This window comes from Littorina saxatilis, linkage group LG6 (assembly GCF_037325665.1).
Source record: "Littorina saxatilis isolate snail1 linkage group LG6, US_GU_Lsax_2.0, whole genome shotgun sequence".
Taxonomy (NCBI): Eukaryota; Metazoa; Mollusca; class Gastropoda; order Littorinimorpha; family Littorinidae; genus Littorina; species Littorina saxatilis.
The window spans coordinates 56,280,727-56,299,658 of NC_090250.1; the positions used below are offsets into that span (position 1 = coordinate 56,280,727).

At 43.3% G+C, this 18,932-nt stretch overlaps 3 protein-coding genes across 3 annotated transcripts; 2 read left to right on the forward strand and 1 right to left on the reverse strand.

Annotated features, from left to right (window-relative positions):
• The first annotated feature begins 4,072 nt into the window (after positions 1 to 4,072).
• On the forward strand, positions 4,073 to 4,735 carry LOC138968060 (uncharacterized). The gene has a single exon (XM_070340624.1). It carries the CDS (start codon positions 4,073 to 4,075, stop codon positions 4,733 to 4,735), a length of 663 nt encoding a protein of 220 aa, XP_070196725.1.
• Positions 4,736 to 14,069: 9,334 nt separating this feature from the next.
• On the reverse strand, positions 14,070 to 14,441 carry LOC138968061 (uncharacterized). The gene has a single exon (XM_070340626.1). It carries the CDS (start codon positions 14,439 to 14,441, stop codon positions 14,070 to 14,072), a length of 372 nt encoding a protein of 123 aa, XP_070196727.1.
• Positions 14,442 to 16,788: 2,347 nt separating this feature from the next.
• LOC138968210 (uncharacterized) lies at positions 16,789 to 17,736 on the forward strand. Its single transcript, XM_070340763.1, has one exon. It carries the CDS (start codon positions 16,792 to 16,794, stop codon positions 17,686 to 17,688), a length of 897 nt encoding a protein of 298 aa, XP_070196864.1. The 5' UTR covers positions 16,789 to 16,791; the 3' UTR covers positions 17,689 to 17,736.
• Positions 17,737 to 18,932: the final 1,196 nt, after the last annotated feature.

Here is an 18,932-nt window from a genome sequence, read left to right on the forward strand (position 1 = left end):
TGTGGAAGGGCTTCCTCGCCCTGATCCTCCTCAAAACTGACAAAACAGGGAAAATGGTCACTTCCACACAGATCCGAATGGACAGACCATTTCAAATCAAGAAATAAAGATGGGTGGCAGATAGCTAAGTCCAAATGAGATTCTTCTCCAGATTGAGTTAAAAAAGTACCCGCTCCGGAATTTAAAAGACACAAATCCAAGTTATCGATGACATCTTCGATAATCTTTCCTTGAATGTTGGAAGATTCGCTCCCCCAACGTCGGGAATGGCCGTTAAAATCCCCTACCAAAAGGAACGGGGTTGGTAATTGGTGTATTAAGTTTTCTAGGTCATTTTTTGTGACCGTAGTAGATGGCGACAGATACAAGGAACAAACAGTTATAGCTCTATTACAAGAAATGCGAGCCGCTATTGCCTCAAGGTTAGTGTCCAATTGGACCTGATTAAAAAGGAAATCAGAACGGATACAAAGTGCACTACCGCGACCTGTAGACCGCAATAAGCAGCTATACCCAGGCAGTGATATATTTTTGTTAGGGCCTATAAGCGTCTCCTGTAAACAGATTGCAATAGGATTACTTTTCAAAGGGAGATGAAGTTCCTCTTGATTGGCATTAAGACCTCTGATATTCCATTGTATTATAGAAGCCATTAAAAATGTTTAGTATTTTAAAAACAAATAAAACTTTATTCAGTGCCCGATCCTCCACCCCCCTCCGACGCAGGGTAGAACCGGTTTGATTCATCCATTTCCGATTCCCCACCCTCGTCAGACAAGAGGGAGAAAGGGTTTGTCAAAGAAATGAGCGATTTGTCTCCCTTTTTTATTCGGGTAGGCAAGTCAGGCCTGACCCTGGCCTTGGGAGACCTCGAGGATCTTCCCTCAGAGTTTGATCTTGGCGGGTGGGAGGAAAGATCCGATCTGCCGATCGAACCCGTCCGCCCAACCCCCGAAGACCCGGCCGAATGAGTGGAGGATTTTTTCCCCCATTTGGTTTGGGTTTTAGCGGCTTTATGCACGGCCGCCTGCGTGACGTTAGTGACGCCAGTCGGAACTGTTGTCTGAACCTTCACACTCTCGGCAACCGTAGCCGCCTTTTCACTGGTATCGGCAGCAACAGCCGCCTTTACTCCACCCTGGTTAATATTTGCCACGACAGTCTCAAGACGATCAATCTTTTTAATGAGAGTGTCCAAGATTGTAGTCACCTTAGTGAGAAAGCTCTCAAGAGACGAAGGTGTAGTCGGTGTCGCAGAAGGAGTACTAACAGCCCTGGCGTATGTGGACACCGAGGGCTGTGCCATCTGGGACATGACCTTTTGTTTCGCCTCACCGAAAGAGCATCCCTCCGTTGTTCTCATCTTTTGAATGGCTTCCTCCGTTTTCCACTGGGGACATTCTTTTGAAGCAGAGGAGTGTTTACCCCCACAGTTGTGACACTGTTTGGGTCCCTCGCATTCACCCTCATGTTTTTCCTTTGTGCAATCTCTGCACATTTCCTTCCCCCTGCAGTTTTTGCTACCGTGGCCAAACCGTTGGCAACGATAACAACGCAGAGGGGAAGGGATGTACAGAGAAACCGGAATACTTTCAAACAGAACAACAACTCTTTTGGGTGCAACAGCTGTACAGAAAGTTAGGAAGAGAGTGTTTGTTTCCACTCTCTTTCCTTCTTTATCCGTTCTGGACACTCTGTGAACGTCGATAACTCCTTGTGATGCCAACCCATCCTTCAACTCCGCACAGCTCATACCTTGGAAGTGGTATGAGCGTGCCACACCCCGAGAGGTGTTCAGGTATGAGTGGCTCGTCACGGAAATCGTGAAGGAGCTCGATCCAACGCTCAGGGCGGAACCATGGCGGGACAAAAGAAGATCCGATACCTTCCTGGTGGGGCAATCCACCAAGAAGCTACCATCCTTCTGACGTTTCACTGACTGAACTGATGAGGAAACCCCCTGAAACCACTTCTCGAGAATAAAAGGTGAAATCTTTCTTTGACTAACACTCTCAAAATGAACTACGAGGAATCGGGACCAAGCCCCCTTCACACCTGCTGTAGAGGCAGCAGCTTCTGCTTCGTTATCACTGTCAGAATCTCTATCATTAACAGCTTTTCTCTTCTTATACAAAGTTTGAAGATTAGAGGTTTTCATAGCGCGCAGGCTCAATGAGGTGGGAAATACACGGTCACCCTTGTGAGAGCCCCCGTGACAAGGGAGGGGCCTAAAACTGTCATTTGGCGTCGACCCAAACTGAAACCAAACGCATGTGCTTACGACTGAATATTAAGGTGTCAGCCATTCATCCCCTGGTCACACATGACAAACTCGGGATTCACCATGCTTTAGAAAATAAGTGAAGAATTTTATGGGTGAGAAAAGGAAAGTAAAAGGACTTTGGGGAGGCAGAAATAGAGAAGAAACAAGAAAAAGAACCTAATTAGGTTCACGGCATCGAGAGTGATGCGACCTTCTCTCTGAAGTTAGCAGAGAAGGCTCCCCCATCCACCACCCGGGGGACGCGCCTCTACGCCAATTAGGGGGCGCGAGGAAGCAACAGTATGATGCAGGTGATTAGAAAATAAACTATGGGTGCAGTATAGAAAGAAACAAGAAGGGCAAAGCCCATACGACTCGCATGCTTGACCTTGACATGACCTTGACCTTCAGGGTCAAGGTCAAATAACTAAACCTAGCAATGACATCATACACTAAGAACTGCTTTACACATTTTTCCTACCAAAATACATGTGACCTTGACCCAAGGTCAAGGTCATCCAAGGTCATGCAACACAAAGCTGTTAATTCAAGACATAGGAAGTACAATGGTGCTTATTGGCTCTTTCTACCATGAGATATGGTCACTTTTAGTGGTTCACTACCTTATTTTGGTCACATATCATAAGGGTCAAAGTGACCTTGACCTTGATCATAAGTGACCAAATGTGTCTCATGATGAAAGCATAACATGTGCCCCACATAATTTTTAAGTTTGAAACAGTTATCTTCCATAGTTCAGGGTCAAGGTCACTTCAAAATATGTATACAATCCAACTTTGAAGAGCTCCTGTGACCTTGACCTTGAAGCAAGGTAAACCAAACTGGTATCAAAAGATGGGGCTTACTTTGCCCTATATATCATATATAGGTGAGGTATTGAATCTCAAAAACTTCAGAGAAAATGTGAAAAATGTGAAAAATAGCTGGTTTTTAGACAACATTTATGGCCCCTGCGACCTTGACCTTGAAGCAAGGTCAAGATGCTATGTATTTTTTTGGGGTCTTGTCATCATACACCATCTTGCCAAATTTGGTACTGATAGACTGAATAGTGTCCAAGAAATATCCAACGTTAAAGTTTTCCGAGCCGGTGTAACGATTACATCTTTCCCCTATGTACATCTTTCGATCCCGGTCACTGCGCATGCCCAAAACTGTGACGCCACTTCCGCTGTGGTGAGCTTTCGACACCTTACTTTGTGAGCGGAAATGCTACCTGTTTTTGCGTGCTACTCCAACAATTTGACTACCATGGAGGACTTTGCTGAACGAATGGCTGCAGTAGTGAACTACAAGCGTACTGGCGAACACAAGCCAGGATGGGGGAAAAATAAACAGAAAACAACCTTGAATCAGTGCAATACGCACGTGTTGCGAGGTAAACGATAATTTGTCAAATGTTACATTTTTTTCTTTTGTTCTTGACTCTAAGTCTGACTGGTCATAAAAAGTGACAACAGGGATAGTATTAGTAGGCAAGTGGCGTTCAGCGACCATAATCAATGCACTCCAGGAGCAAATTCATATGCTTCCGCTTGCTTTCTAAATGAAAAGTGATGTAAGCATGTTACTCTAGTCATGTACCAGTAACCATGTGTTCTGTTTGCCTTCCAAATCAATGTCTCGTTTTCAAACTGGCACTTTGCCAACGCTTGGTGTACTTTCGAAGGATCCTTGACCTTCACACTTTTGGAGAAGAATAAGTCTACTAGTATACATGTATGTCCAGTTTGGTTAGTTGGGACCATTGACAAGAAGAGTCCCCCACAGTCACACTACGATAACAGGATGGACAAGCTCCTGGATTTGATCCCAATGATGCAGAACCTTGGCACCCGACTGGAACACCTGGAATCTGGACTGATGGGTAAGAAACTAGAGGAGAAGATAGAGGAGGTTGTGGATAGAAAGCTAGCAGAGATGATGGAGGAACAGAAAGAAGTAGAGAAGAGAAAAAACAACTTGATCCTAGTGAACGTGAAGGAAAGTACCAGAATAGAGATTGAAGAGAAGAAGGAGGATGATATAGAAGCGGCCAAACACATTTTTGGTATGCTGGTGGATATCGAAGAGGGAGATGTTGTTGAACCTGTCAGACTGGGAAAGGTGGGGGGCAGCGCCCCTAGAATGCTCAGAGTCACAATCAGAAATGAGGAGAAAAAGAAGGAAATAATGAGAAAAGCTCCCACCCTGAATCGAGGAACAAATGACAGAAACAAAAAAGTGTACATTAATCATGACCAAACTCCCATGCAGAGGCAGAAGTACAAGGACCTAAGGGTGGAGCTGGACCAAAGAGCGGCCGCAGGAGAGAAGAACCTGGTGATCAGACAGGGGAAGATTGTGGAGCGCAAGACACGGACCAAGACTGTTGACAACAACGAACAGACTGCCGTGAAGGACGACGCCACTGCTGCCAGCAAAGGCACGTCCAATGGCCGTCCCGAATGACTGAACAAAAGAAATGTAAATAGTGTACATAAAACTAAGGAAACAACAAGTCGCGAAAGGCGAAAATACAATATTTAGTCAAGTAGCTGTCGAACTCACAGAATGAAACTGAACGCAATGCCATTTTTCAGCAAGACCGTATACTCGTAGTATCGTCAGTCCACCGCTCATGGCAAAGGCAGTGAAATTGACAAGAAGAGCGGGGTATTAGTTGCGCTAAGAAGGATAGCACGCGTTTCTGTACCTCTCTTTGTTTTAACTTTCTGAGCGTGTTTTTAATCCAAACATATCATATCTATATGTTTTTGGAATCAGGAACCGACAAGGAATAAGATGAAAGTGTTTTTAAATTGATTTCGACAATTTGATTTTGATAATTTTTATATATTTAATTTTCAGAGCTTGTTTTTAATCCGAATATAACATATTTATATGTTTTTGGAATCAGCAAATGATGGAGAATAAAATAAACGTAAATTTGGATCGTTTTATAAAAAAATTTTTTTTTTTACAATTTTCAGATTTTTAATGACCAAAGTCATTAATTAATTTTTAAGCCACCAAGCTGAAATGCAATACCGAAGTCCGGGCTTCGTCAAAGATTACTTGACCAAAATTTCAACCAATTTGGTTGAAAAATGAGGGCGTGACAGTGCCGCCTCAACTTTCACGAAAAGCCGGATATGACGTCATCAAAGACATTTATCAAAAAAATGAAAAAAACGTTCGGGGATTTCATACCCAGGAACTCTCATGTCAAATTTCATAAAGATCGGTCCAGTAGTTTAGTCTGAATCGCTCTACACACACACACACACACACACGCACAGACACACATACACCACGACCCTCGTTTCGATTCCCCCTCGATGTTAAAATATTTAGTCAAAACTTGACTAAATATAAAAAGAAAAAAACAGAAGGTAAATAGTGGTACAGACGCATGTAAAGTTGTTTACTCAAATGTTGATGGTTTCTTGAACAAGAAGGATGAGTTTATGACTTACAGACCAGTAAGCTTAACCTGTGTAACATGCAAGGTATTGGAGTCTCTTGTTCGGGATTCTATAGTGTCTTATCTCACAGACAATAATTTATATGCTGACTGCCAGCATGGTTTTAGAAAAAGACGTTCTTGTGTCACTCAACTCATAGAGGTCATGGAAGACCTCACAAAATTTGTTGATGAAGGTGAAGCCATAGATATTATTTACTGTGACTTTAAGAAGGCTTTCGATACTGTGCCGCATGAGAGATTACTCCTAAAGCTTGCTTCGTATGGGCTTAGTTCCAGCGTCCTTTCCTGGATTCGGTCATTCCTGAGTGGCCGGTCCCAGAGGGTACGAGTTGGACAGGCAACGTCGAACCAAGCAGCAGTTCTCAGCGGAATTCCACAGGGCAGCGTTTTGGGGCCGGTTCTATTTACAGTGTTTATAGGTTGGTTGGTTGGTTGGTTTTTGGGGTTTAATGTCTCTTCAGCAGATGCTAGCTGCTATTCGAGACCGATGCAGTTATTTTCTTTTCCCTTCATATGGCAAGTTCTACGTTTCAGACTATTTACATTCAAATCTATCACTGTAAAAGAAGGTTCTAAAAATTAATAATTTTCACTTCTGGTACTTTAAATCTTGTAAAAAATCTTGATCTCTTTTAAAAAGTTAAAAATCTTGTCCGGGGGAACATCCCGGAATAAAACCTTCAGTGTTTCCGCATTGTAGTGTTTGTCTCGAAATTCTTGAACGTCTACACATTTTGTGAGAACATGTTCTAATGTCCATGGTTCGTCACATCCAAAACAGTATGGTGGATCTTCACCTTTCAGCAGATACGAATGTGTAATGTGACTGTGCCCAATGTGTAAGCGACAGAGAACTGTCTCTTCTTTCCTGTTGAGGCGACATTGGGGTAGGCTGTCCGACAGCTGGGGGACGATCTTATGAAGTTTATTTTCTTCACATTCGTCCCATTCACTCTGCCATAGGTACTTTATGTACATGTTGGTGCGAGTTCTGAAATCTGAATGCTTTGTGTGTTTGTCAGTGATGAGTCTTTCTCTGGCTTCTTTAGCAGCTTGATCAGCTGCAGAGTTGCCTCTAATTCCAACATGGGATGGCACCCATGCAAACACAATCCTTTTGCCTTCTTCAATCAGAGATGCATGTAGCTCTTGGATTTCGACCAACAGTGGGTGATCTAGCTGAGTTCTCTTCACGGCGGTAAGAGCCGATAGGGAATCCGACAGAATCAGGAAGTCTTTCTTTTTTGACTGATATACCTGTTTCAGAGCTAGCTGTAAAGCTTTCAACTCTGCAGAAAATACAGAACTGTCATCCGGAAGACGGGCCGAAAAGGCCCTATCGAGTTTAGGGCCAGTGACAGAAGCTGATGCCACTTTACTTTCAGCTTTGGACCCATCAGTGTATATTCGTTGATGGGAAGGAAACTCGGTACAGAACTGGCTAAAACACTGTTTAAAAATCAAATCATTTGTCTCTGACTTCTTTAACCTTGTCAGATCGAGTCGAACAACTGGATCTGGCAATGTCCATGGAGGTGTTTCTGTCCATCGATTTTCACTAACATGATCGAGTTTTATCTTTGATTCGGCCAGATGTGACTGAATCCGAGAAGACAGAGGTGCTCGATCATTTGGGTGACTTTCAAAAAATTCAGAGCATTGTGGTTGAAATACGCATTGGTAGGCTGGATTTGTAGGCATAGCTTTCAGTTTCAACACATAATTTAGGGTGAGTTTCAGGCGTCGCAGCCTCAGAGAGGGTTCTTTGGCCTCAAAATATAAGGACTGTACTGGAGACGTCCTGAAAGCTCCCAGACAAAGACGTATACCCTGGTGGTGTATTGTGTCTAATAGCCTTAGGTTGGATTTTGCGGCTCCACCATAGACGACACAACCATAGTCCAACTTGGATCGGATTAAAGCACGGTAAAGTCTGAGTAGGACTGTGCGGTCAGCACCCCAGTCCGTATGAGAAACCACTTTCAATACATCCAGAGCTTTCAGACATGATGTTCTCAGATACTGGATATGTTTAAGGAATGTTAGTCGACGGTCAAAGGTCAGTCCTAGGAATTTAAATTCTTCAACAACCTTGACAGGATTACCATTCAGGACCAGAGAGGGTTCTGGCATGGCTCCCCTTTGTTTGCAAAGATGCATACAGACAGTTTTGCTGGTGGAAAATTTGAAACCGTTCTCTGTTACCCATTTTTGCACCTTGTCGATACATAATTGAAGCTGCCTTTCCACTCTATGTAGGGATTTGCCACGCACACAAAGTGCAAAGTCATCAACAAACAAGGATGACTCGGATCCTTTCAGTACTGCCTTTACTATGTTATTGATTTTGATGTTGAACAACATGGGTGATAGAATGCTTCCTTGAGGAACACCCATCTCTTGTTGACAGAACTCTGATAGGTTGGGACCGACCCGTACTGTAAAAAATCGATTACTTAGAAATCCTTCCACAAAAACAGGGAGACGTCCACGAAAACCCATTTCATGCAAATCAGCTAAAATACCGTGTTTCCAGGTCGTGTCGTAAGCCTTCTCGAGATCAAAAAATATAGCTAGTACATGTTCAGATCTCGCAAAGGCCTCTCGAACGAAGGTCTCAAAACGTACCAAATGATCAGTGGTGCTGTGTCCCTTTCGGAAGCCACATTGCACATCACTTAAGAGGTTTTGTTTTTCTAGGTACCACACCATCCTAGCGTTGACCAATCGCTCCATGGTTTTACACAGACAGCTGGTCAAGGCTATCGGACGGTAGTTGCTGGGGTTTGTATGATCTTTACCTGGTTTTGGAATGGGGACAATCATCGCTTCTTGCCATGAAGGTGGAAAGGATCCACTCTCCCATATGTGGTTAAAAACCTTCAGCAAGACCAGAAGACAACTTTCTGGTAGGTGTGTGAGGAACTGATAATGTATTCCGTCCAGCCCCGTTGCTGAGTTGTTGCATTTTTGTAAGGCTTGTTTGAGTTCAGTTATACTGAACAACTTGTTGTAGTTCTCCTCATTCTGAGATGAGAAGTTTATGGGTTTACGTTCTTGGGTGGCTTTGATTTTTTGAAAATCTGTGCAGTAATTTTCTGTTGATGAGTTTTTTTCCATTGTTGAAGCCAGAACGTTTGCTACTTCATTCTTTTGGGTTATAAGGGATCCATTTACCACAAGGTGGTTAATTGATGCAGATCCTTTTTTCCCTTTGATTTTACGAATAGCATTCCAAACTTTACTTGATGATACCTTAGAGTTTAAGTTTGAGCAAAAAGACCTCCAGGATGTTCTTTTAGAATGTTTTATGACAGTGCGACTCTTAGCGCGAAATCTGAAGAAAGTCAACTTCTTGCTAAGGGTCGGGCATCTGTAGAACCTGTGTAGACTTCTCTTTCGCTCAGATCGGGCTTCTTGGCATTCTTTATTAAACCATGGCACTTTAATGCGGTTGTTTGAAGATGTTTTTGGGATGTACTCAGTGGCAATGTCTTGTAGAGTGTTTGTAAAAATAGATGATGGGTCGTCACTTCCATCAAAGACAGTGTCTTCTGTGAGTTGGACAGAACATTCGGCAGTAAAAGACAGCCAGTTTGCCTTGTTCAGGTTCCATCTCTGGGGGGAAGCTTCTTCCAATCCATCTATTTGAGACATCAAGATAGGGAAATGATCGCTACCACATGTGTCATCATAGACTTTAAATTCAAAGTCTAGAACAAGAGAGGTGTCGCAAATAACTAGATCTAGTATGGACTTGCATCCTGTTGCTGGATGGAGATACGTTGGTACTCCATCGTTTAAAACGCATAGATTACGATTGTCTAAAAAATCTTCTAGAATTCGTCCTCTCGTACTTAGAGAGTTGCTGCCCCATAAAGGGGAATGAGCGTTAAAATCTCCCATTAAAACAAAAGGAGCTGGAAGCTGATCAATAAGATTTTCAAGATCGTGCTTCGTGTAACATTTTGATGGTGACAGATATACACTGCAGAGAGTGATGGTTTTATCTAATGTCACTCGTGCTGCGACGGCTTGAATGTTTGTACATAGGTTGATCTCACTACAAAGTACACTTTTCTTAATCAAAAGAGCAACTCCCCCAGACGTGTTATTGTCTGAATGGTTTCTAAAAACATTGTATCCAGATACATTAAAATCTTTGTTTGGTTTCAGCATTGTTTCCTGTAATGCTGTAGCAACAGGATGAAATTTGTGTAAAAGTAGACATAATTCTTCATAGTTAGCTTGGACCCCTCTACAATTCCATTGAATAAAATTGGCTATGTTTGTTTAGTTTTAAGAAGTTTCTGCCTCCATACCCTCTTCGTCGGATAAACTCCCAAAATGATTGTATAGTGTGATGGGATTTTTCTCCATTTTTGGGGTGCGAGGCGATCTTTGGGGCAGAGTAACTTTTCCCTTGTCCGGAGGTGTTCGTGGTGTGGATTGAGTAAGGTCCACTACCTCCACTACCTCGACGGCCCCCTTCCTGTGAGTTCCACAGGGTCTCCAGTTGGGGCGGTGAAGCAAACCTCACCAGGAGACCCCATAGAGTCTCCAGTGGGGATAGCCCCACCTGTGCTTTCATCTGTCTGTGTACAAATACTTTTGTTTCTTGTGGGCTCTGTCCTTTTCAACATGGACGGGCCTGCCTGGACACCCACAGACCTATATGAAATACTGGTCTGGGTGGGTGTTGACTTTGTTGCAGGTCTTTGACTGACTGCTGCCGCAAAACTTTTCTGGAAGGAAAAAACATTAGTTTTTTCAACCTCCTTCCTGGCGTCTGAGAAAGACATCTTTTTCTCCGTTTTTGTTTTTTGAATGGCCTGTTCAAACTTGTATTTTGGACATTCTCTGGAGGACGGGGAATGGTTTCCCTTACAGTTTGTGCAGGTGGGTGGTGATGTGCAGGGACCTTCGTGAGGATCTCCGCCACACCTCTCGCACACTGCCTTCTGTTTACATCCAGCCTTTGAATGTCCAAATCTTTGGCATTGGAAACATCTCATTGGTGATGGAATATACAAAGTCACTCTTATTTGAACAAATCCCACTTTTATTTTCTCTGGGATGGTTGGTGTACAAAAAGTGACGAAAAGGGTGTTGGTGGGTACTCTGATATCGCCCTTCCTGATCAACACCCGGTACACATCAATGACACCTTGATCCTTTAGACCTTCTTTTATTTCAGCCTCACTGAGGCCCTCCAGCTCTCGGCATCGGATGACTCCTTTGCTGGTGTTCAGGCCTCTGTGAGGACTGACCTTGACCGGTCTATCAACAAATTTCTGACCATTCAGACGGAGAAGACCATCTGATGCCTTTTTTGAAGGGCATTCAATCAGTAGAGAACCATTTCGAAGCCTCTTAATGTTGTCTATCGTTGATGATACTCCTGCAATAACCTTCTGTATCGCAAAAGGCGAAAGTTTGGAGATGGGCTGTGCCTCATCTGCTGTCTCAACAACAATGAAACGGGGCCAGGCCTCGCTGATGTTGTTCTTTGTTGCTCTGACTCGGACTTCATCGTCAGAGTCAGAGTCAACGCAGTATCTTCGTTTGTTTCGGTTTTGGGTGTTTGAAAAAAAGAAAAAAAAGAAGAGGTGGCCATGTTTGAGGCCTTTATCTTCGTCGCATCTGATCCCCACCCACCACGGAGCCCAACAAGGGGACGCTTAGGTGGAGCGGTTATCCAACTCCAGAGCGCCAAGGATACAGATGGATATACGCAGCGATAAGAGAAAACATATGGTATCAATCTGTAATAGGAGATTTAACTCTTTCCAAGCGGAAACGGGTTAGGTAACAACTTGGCATAATGTTCGTCAACTCTTTCCAAGCGGAAACGGATTAGGTAACAACTTGGCATAGTGTTTGTCCCGACTACCGCCGCCCCCTCCTACCGCCGCTTGCTCCTTTAGCCAAAGGTCCGATGCAATATGCTCAAGACATATACCCAGACTTGACCAGCCGATTGATTGAAACGGGTAAGCCTTCTTCAACCTCCTGTCTTAGATAAAGACTGGGCCAAAATGATGTGTTGGCGCTACAAAGTCGCAACTAAGTAAACCCCTCAATCATCAGGTCACCAGCCCAAACCGGTACAGGTCGCAGCGCACGGCAAACACGCTGGGTCTTAAGAAGACCACAGAGAAATAAGGATGTGGAAAAGAAGACTTTTGGGAAGTGAAATAAAGGTGACGGATCCAGTCAGGTAGAAATAAGACAAGAAAGGAATCAGAAAACTGCAGGGAATAGTAGGGAGAGTTTTTTGGAAGGAAATATAGGTGAAAGGACTGGTAAGGCAGAAATAAGACAAAAGAAGAGAAGTAAAGGGGTGGGGTAGCTTGGTGGAAACACTCCCGCCGCGTGAAGGCGACCCCATGGGAGCAGTGTTTATAAATGACTTACCAGATGTGGTTAGTGGTATAGTGAAGATATTTGCGGATGATACAAAGCTGTACAATAAAGCAACAAACAGTTCAGTCATGCAAAAAGACATACACTTACTTCAGGATTGGACAAATAAATGGAATGTATTTTTTAATGTTTCAAAGTGCAATGTTCTGCATTCTGGTAAAAAGAATCCCAAATATGACTACGTGATGACTGTCAATGATGCTATTGAAAAAATAAATGAATGTGATGAGGAAAAGGACATCGGTGTTGTTTTCGACAGCAATTTGTCATTCGACCCGCATATTCGAGGAGTTGTGTCAAAAGCTAATCAGAGGATTGGCATTATCAAACGAACGTTCTCATTTCTTGACAAGGACACCTTCTTAAAGCTATACAAAGCCTTTGTGAGACCACTGGTGGAATATGCAAATGTGGTGTGGAGCCCATTCCTCAAGAGACAGTCTCAAACAATTGAGAGGGTGCAGCGTCGAGCAACTAAAATTCTAAAGGAGTGCCGGGATAAGTCTTACGCGGACAGACTCAAATACTTAGACCTCCACTCTCTGAAGGGAAGGAGGACAAGGGGTGACCTAATACAAACATATAGAATTATAAATGGGGTGGATGATATTGACATGCACAAAATATTCACATTCAAGCAGACAGACAACACCAGAAACAGCCAGGGAAAAATCTTTGTTCAACACTGTAAGACTAACAAGCGCAAGTTTTCGTTTTCTCATAGAGTTGCTAACAATTGGAATGCACTACCCGCTAACATAAAATTCGCACCCACAGTAGACGCCTTCAAAAACTTCTTGGACAATTCTCCAAAATTTCTTAACCTTTTTTACGACTTTGATTGAAAGCATTGAAAGAATAGGGATTTAGGCATGCAAAATATCTGACAAAGAAGGGGCACCAATAAGGCCTCGCGGCCTTCGGCTAACAAATATAGCCGCCCCTATATACTACTACTACTACACAGATGAGTCAGACTCAGAAACATTATTTGTTCGTCAAACGTGTTCCTCAACGTTTGACTTTGCTTACATTTACAAGTTCAATGTACTAGATCTAAGTTTAGTAAAAAGGCATACATAATACTATTTTTGGGTCTCCCATGCAGTGGACAAATATTCTTTCTAAGATGAGTTCAACAACTGGTGGTTCACAGTGAAAAGACTAAAGAACATTTAACAGATAACGTTGTACTGGTAGCCACTGACATTGACAATGATTTCAACATGTTCATCACAATGTTGTGGTCATTACCAGTGTTCTCGTGCCTAATGTAGTCCTGTGTGACTGTGATGCAATTTTGTCACTGTGGATCCATGGATTTCAATGTGTTCGTCCATTTGATAGTGTCGAGTTGGGTGGCGTAGAATGCTCCGTTACACTTATGCCAGTAAATCATGGTCATTTTGTCCCAGGTAGTAGTAGTTTTGGGCCAGGCGTTGTTGCCTAGGCCACGCAGCCCATAATTTGTCCCATGCTTTGGTTGCATACTAACTACTACTAGTACTATTGAAGTTTAGTTTCTTCATAATTTGTAAAAATCATCGAATCTTTCTAATAAGTTTGAGGACTTATTGTCCAAGAGATTTAAAAAACCGTTACCGTAACTCATTGTCTCTAAGGTACGGATATATCCATACCCACTCATATGGCTCTAACTGACAAGGTGCGGATATATCCGCTCAGACTGTTAGTGTAAGCTTCAGTCGCTTCCTGTAACGTCCATCTAACGCCTGCATTCTAGCGTGTTGATACACAGTTACTACAAATCTGAGTGACCTGCTGCAGCACAGCTGGTCTTGGCTACAAAAATCTTGGTCAACATAGGTGGGGTAGAAAGTCTAAAGTGCTTTGTTCAAATTTGAGCGTATCTGTTTGAAATTGCAATGATCACATCTTTGTGTCCCAGGTGGTGTCTTGTACTACCGTGGTGGTGTCTTGTACTACCGTGGTGGTGTCTTGTACTACCGTGGTGGTGTCTTGTACTACCGTGGTGGTGTCTTGTACTACCGTGGTGGTGTCTTGTACTACCGTGGTGGTGTCTTGTACTACCGTGGTGGTGTCTTGTACTACCGTGGTGGTGTCTTGTAGTACCGTGGTGGTGTCTTGTACTACCGTGGTGGTGTCTTGTACTACCGTGGTGGTGTCTTGTACTACCGTGGCAGTGTGAAGAACCCAGGACCACTGAGGGAGGTCATCACCACTGTTGAACGGGTGCAGGAGATACTGCGACACAACCACTCTGTACCGATGGGCGGCCATAGCGGTGTGACAGCAACCGTGAAAAAGATCAGCAAGCATTACTGGTGGAATGGCATTCAGAGAGATGTTGAGGCATTTGTGAGTATATTATTACCTAATTAGCAAGACTGCGAGAGAGAAAAGTGCGTCATAAGCAAGAGAGATTTCTCCTTATTTTGTGTGTCTCTTGTCTCAAATGCCCATGGGGGATTGAGTGAATTTTTGGCATAATATATATGTTTAGGGTTGTGCTAATTTTAGAAGATCTAGACAAGCTTCACAAGGACCAAATATTGGTGAGACAAGAAGGCTTGTTTGGTTATTTTTTCCTTATTTGTTTTTATCTGTGGACGACGCAGTAGCTTTAGCATTGCACTCAGTCCTTCAGCACCTTGAATCTGCCAACTCGTATGCCCGCATACTTTTTCTGGACTTCAGCTCTGCATTCAACACCATTGTGCCATACCAGCTGTTTGAAAAGTTGCAAAAACTCAAGGTTCCTGATACATTGTGTAAATGGACACTAGACTTTCTGTTAAATAGAACTCAGGTTGTCAAGATTAACAACATGTTCTCTGCCCCACTCACACTGAACACAGGTGCTCCACAAGGCTGCGTGCTGTCACCTCTTTTGTTCACCCTTTTTACTAATGACTGCGTTTCAAACCATGATTCTGTCTTATTTTTAAAGTTTTCTGATGACACAACTATTGAGGGACTAATTCGCAACTCTGACCAAGTCTGCTTATAGAGAAGAGATTAGGGCTATGGTCGACTGGTGCGATGCTCACAACCTACAACTTAATGTTCAAAAGACTAAAGAAATGATTGTAGATTTCAGGAAAAAAAAGACCCCTCTGACTCCTCTATCAATCAAAAATCAAAATGTCGACACTGTCGAACACTTCAAATTTCTGGGCACCACTCTTTCTAATACCCTCACGTGGGAGCTAAACTCAAATCAAATAATCAAAAAGGCCCAGCAGCGCATCTACTTTCTGACAGTTAAAAAATTCGGCTTGAAGCAAGAAATCTTAATCCAGTTCTATAGGGCTACGATTGAAAGCATTTTGTCTTTTTCCATCACTGTCTGGTTTAGTAGGGCTAGTGAGGCAGAGCAGATCAACCTAAGCAGAGTTGTACGAACAGCTTCCAAGATTGTGGGTTGTGAGCTTCCTTCCATTGCCTCCATATACACATCCCGAAGCGCTCAGAAGGTCAAAAAGATTCTGGCAGACAACTCGCACCCTGCTTACAAGCTGTTCCGGCCCCTACCCTCGGTCAGGCGTTTTCGCTCGATCAGGACAAGCACCACGCGTTTCAGAGACAGTTTTTATCCAAGTGCAGTGCGTGTCCTGGCTCCTTAAGTCCTCTAACTGCCGTTCTTAGTTAAAATTGAGCTTTTACTCAAGTGTAGTATTGTAATAAATGTTTTGGTTTTAAAATTATCAGGATTTGTGATTTTAGTTATTGTCGTCATAACTGATGTCTGATACATATATAATTCTTACTGATACTTCTATACTGTTTATTTTACGCATATATACAATTGATGGTTAAACATGTTTTGTTAAGGAGGAGAATGCTTGTGCGTGTGTGCTGTTGTGGGTTTTGTGTGGGGAATGTATGCGGGCGTGCGTGAGCGTGTGTGTGACTGAGATTGCAAGCGATGTTTGGAAGGGCGTGTATGGATTGAGTGATTGTACTCTGGCCAAAACATGTCCCTAGTGTACTGCACATGGTTGAAATAAAGTCTTATGTCTTATGTCTTATATATATAATATATATTTAAACCAAGGTAATGTACACAAACAGATGTGCTGGGGATGTCATGACCATTATTCGTCAAATTTAGGGTCATCATTCCCAACAGTAATGTAGAAATATGTAAAGATTCAGTAATCTGCTTTCATTCTCTTTCATTTATTATATGAAAGAACAGACAACTTACAAAACATACACATTGTTTGGGAAATTCCATGACGTCATCTAATTAATATTAATATTGGTCACGTGTGTAAAACAACGCGGAACTGTCCGCCATCTTGTGTCACCAGCCTAGCACGTACACTGATGTAACTGAGTGGTTCCAGAAAGATAATAAACCTCACGCCTAACTAAACTAAAGTCTTGTTGTGTTAGTAGTATGACGTGAAACTACAGCATCCAACACATGGTGTCAGAAAGTAGAGGAATTCTAGGAACACAGTGACAGTGACAGTGACAATGGCTTTCAAACCACCTGCAAATTTCAACTTCAGAGAACCGGCAAACTGGCCGCAGTGGCGTGGCACGTTTCAACGCTTCAGAAGCGCGAGCGAACTCTTTAAAAAAAGACGAAGAGGTACAGGTTAGTAGCCTTATCTATAGCATGGGGTCCGACGCAGAAAGGATTTTCGAGCGTTTCGAATTAGCACCCGATGACGCGAAAAAATTTGATGTGGTGCTAGAGAAATATAACCAATACTTTCTACCACAGAAAAATGTCATCCATGAGAGAGCTACGTTCCACAAACGCAATCAGCGGGAAGATGAAAGCATCGAAGAGTATGTGCGCCAGTTATACGAACTCTCGGAAAACTGTGAGTTTGCCGACAAAGAAAATACGATCAGAGACAGACTAGTGTTGGGCATACGTGATCCGGAGGTATCAGAAAAACTGCAACTCGAAAGCACTTTGACATTACCAAAGGCGGTTCAGATCGCTCGTCAGAATGAACTGATAAAATCGCAGATTCAGGAGCAACGAGGCCAAGGAAAAACGTCTGTTGACTCCGTCAGGGGCAGATCTAGATTTCGGAGTGGAAAGTTCCGACAGCATACGAGGGGTGGTCAAAACAGTTTGACAGGTGAACAAAGACATATGAGGGGCAGTCAAAAAGTTTCAAGAGGTCGCAGTTTTTCACAGTTTTCTCAGCACAGTGATGGTCAAGAGTGTGGGAAATGTGGCAGAGACCATCCTAAAGATGGACAGTGTCCAGCACGCGGACAGCAATGCAGGCGATGTAAGCGCAAAGGACATTTTGCTCGTATGTGCCGCAGCGTTCGTGAGGTTGAGACAGAACATGAAGAGGATGAGTTTTTTGTGGATTCGGTGATTGCTGACAACTCAAAACCTTGGACGACAGTTCTGAAAATCAAAGACATTGATGTCCGGTTCAAGATCGACACAGGAGCAGATCTGACTATCATCAATGAGAAGACTTTTGATCGTTTCAAGAACAAACCAAAGCTGTCAGCTACACGCGTACAGTTGACCTCTCCATGAGGAAGACTGAGTACAAAAGGAGAATTCTTCACAAAGACAAACTTGAAAGGCCAGACATTCAAGTTCAGAGTGATTGTTGTCAGGAACAGCCTAGGTAACAATCTCTTGAGCAGAAATGCAGCAGAGAAAATGGGTCTTGTCAAACGTCTAGAAGAAATTCATGCTGATGTTTTTGGAAAAACAGGACTTCTGAAGACAGAACCAGTCAAAATCAACATGAAACCTGGAAACCAACCATACTGTGTGACAACTGCACGTCGCGTTCCATTTCCTTTACAGAAGAAGGTGAAGGCAGAGCTTGAGAGAATGCAAGCAGCAGGCATCATAAAAGAAGTGAAAGAGACAACTGATTGGTGTGCGCCCATGGTCCCAGTCGTCAAACCAAATGGGAGTGTGAGAATCTGTGTCAACTTCAAAAGACTGAATGAAGGAGTGAAGCGACCCCATTGCATGCTACCAAATCTTGATGACATTGCACCGAAAATGGTAGGGTCAAAGTTCTTCACGACCCTAGACGCTTCATCAGGATTCTTCCAGATTCCTCTGCAGGAAGACAGCTCTCTTCTCACCACATTCATGACTCCGTTTGGTCGTTTTGCGTTCCAGCGAGTTCCGATGGGCATCTCTCTGGGGCCCGAGTGTTTCCAGACCAAGATGAAGGAGACACTAGAAGGTCTGGAGGGTTGCGACGCCATCATGGATGACACGATCATTTTTGGTCGTACCGAAGAGGAGCATGACAGAAGACTGGATGCAGTTCTCAAGAGGATAGAAGAAAGAGGACTGAAACTGAACAGAGAAAAGTGCAAGTTCAAGAAGACAGAAGTGAAATACTTCGGGCACATCATCAGCGAACACGGAGTTCGTCCAGATCCGGAGAAAGTCAAGGCAATCAGATATGCAGCCTCCATCATCACTGACAGAACTCAGAACGGTATGTGGTATGTTTAACTACCTCAGCAAGTTTGTCCCTGGATTAGCAACAGATCTGAAGCCCATCACAGACTTAATGAAAGCAGATACAGCGTGGGCTTGGAGAGATGAACAGCAGAAGGCGTTTGAGGCGGTGAAAAAGAAGATTTCATCGACTTCAGCACTGGAGTTCTACCACCCAGACAGGAAGACAGTAGTGAGTGCCGACAGCAGTAGCTACGGAATGGGAGCCACACTTATGCAGTGGAAAGGTGGTCAGCTAGTACCGATTGCGTACGCATCCAGAACACTCACAGACGCAGAAAGACGTT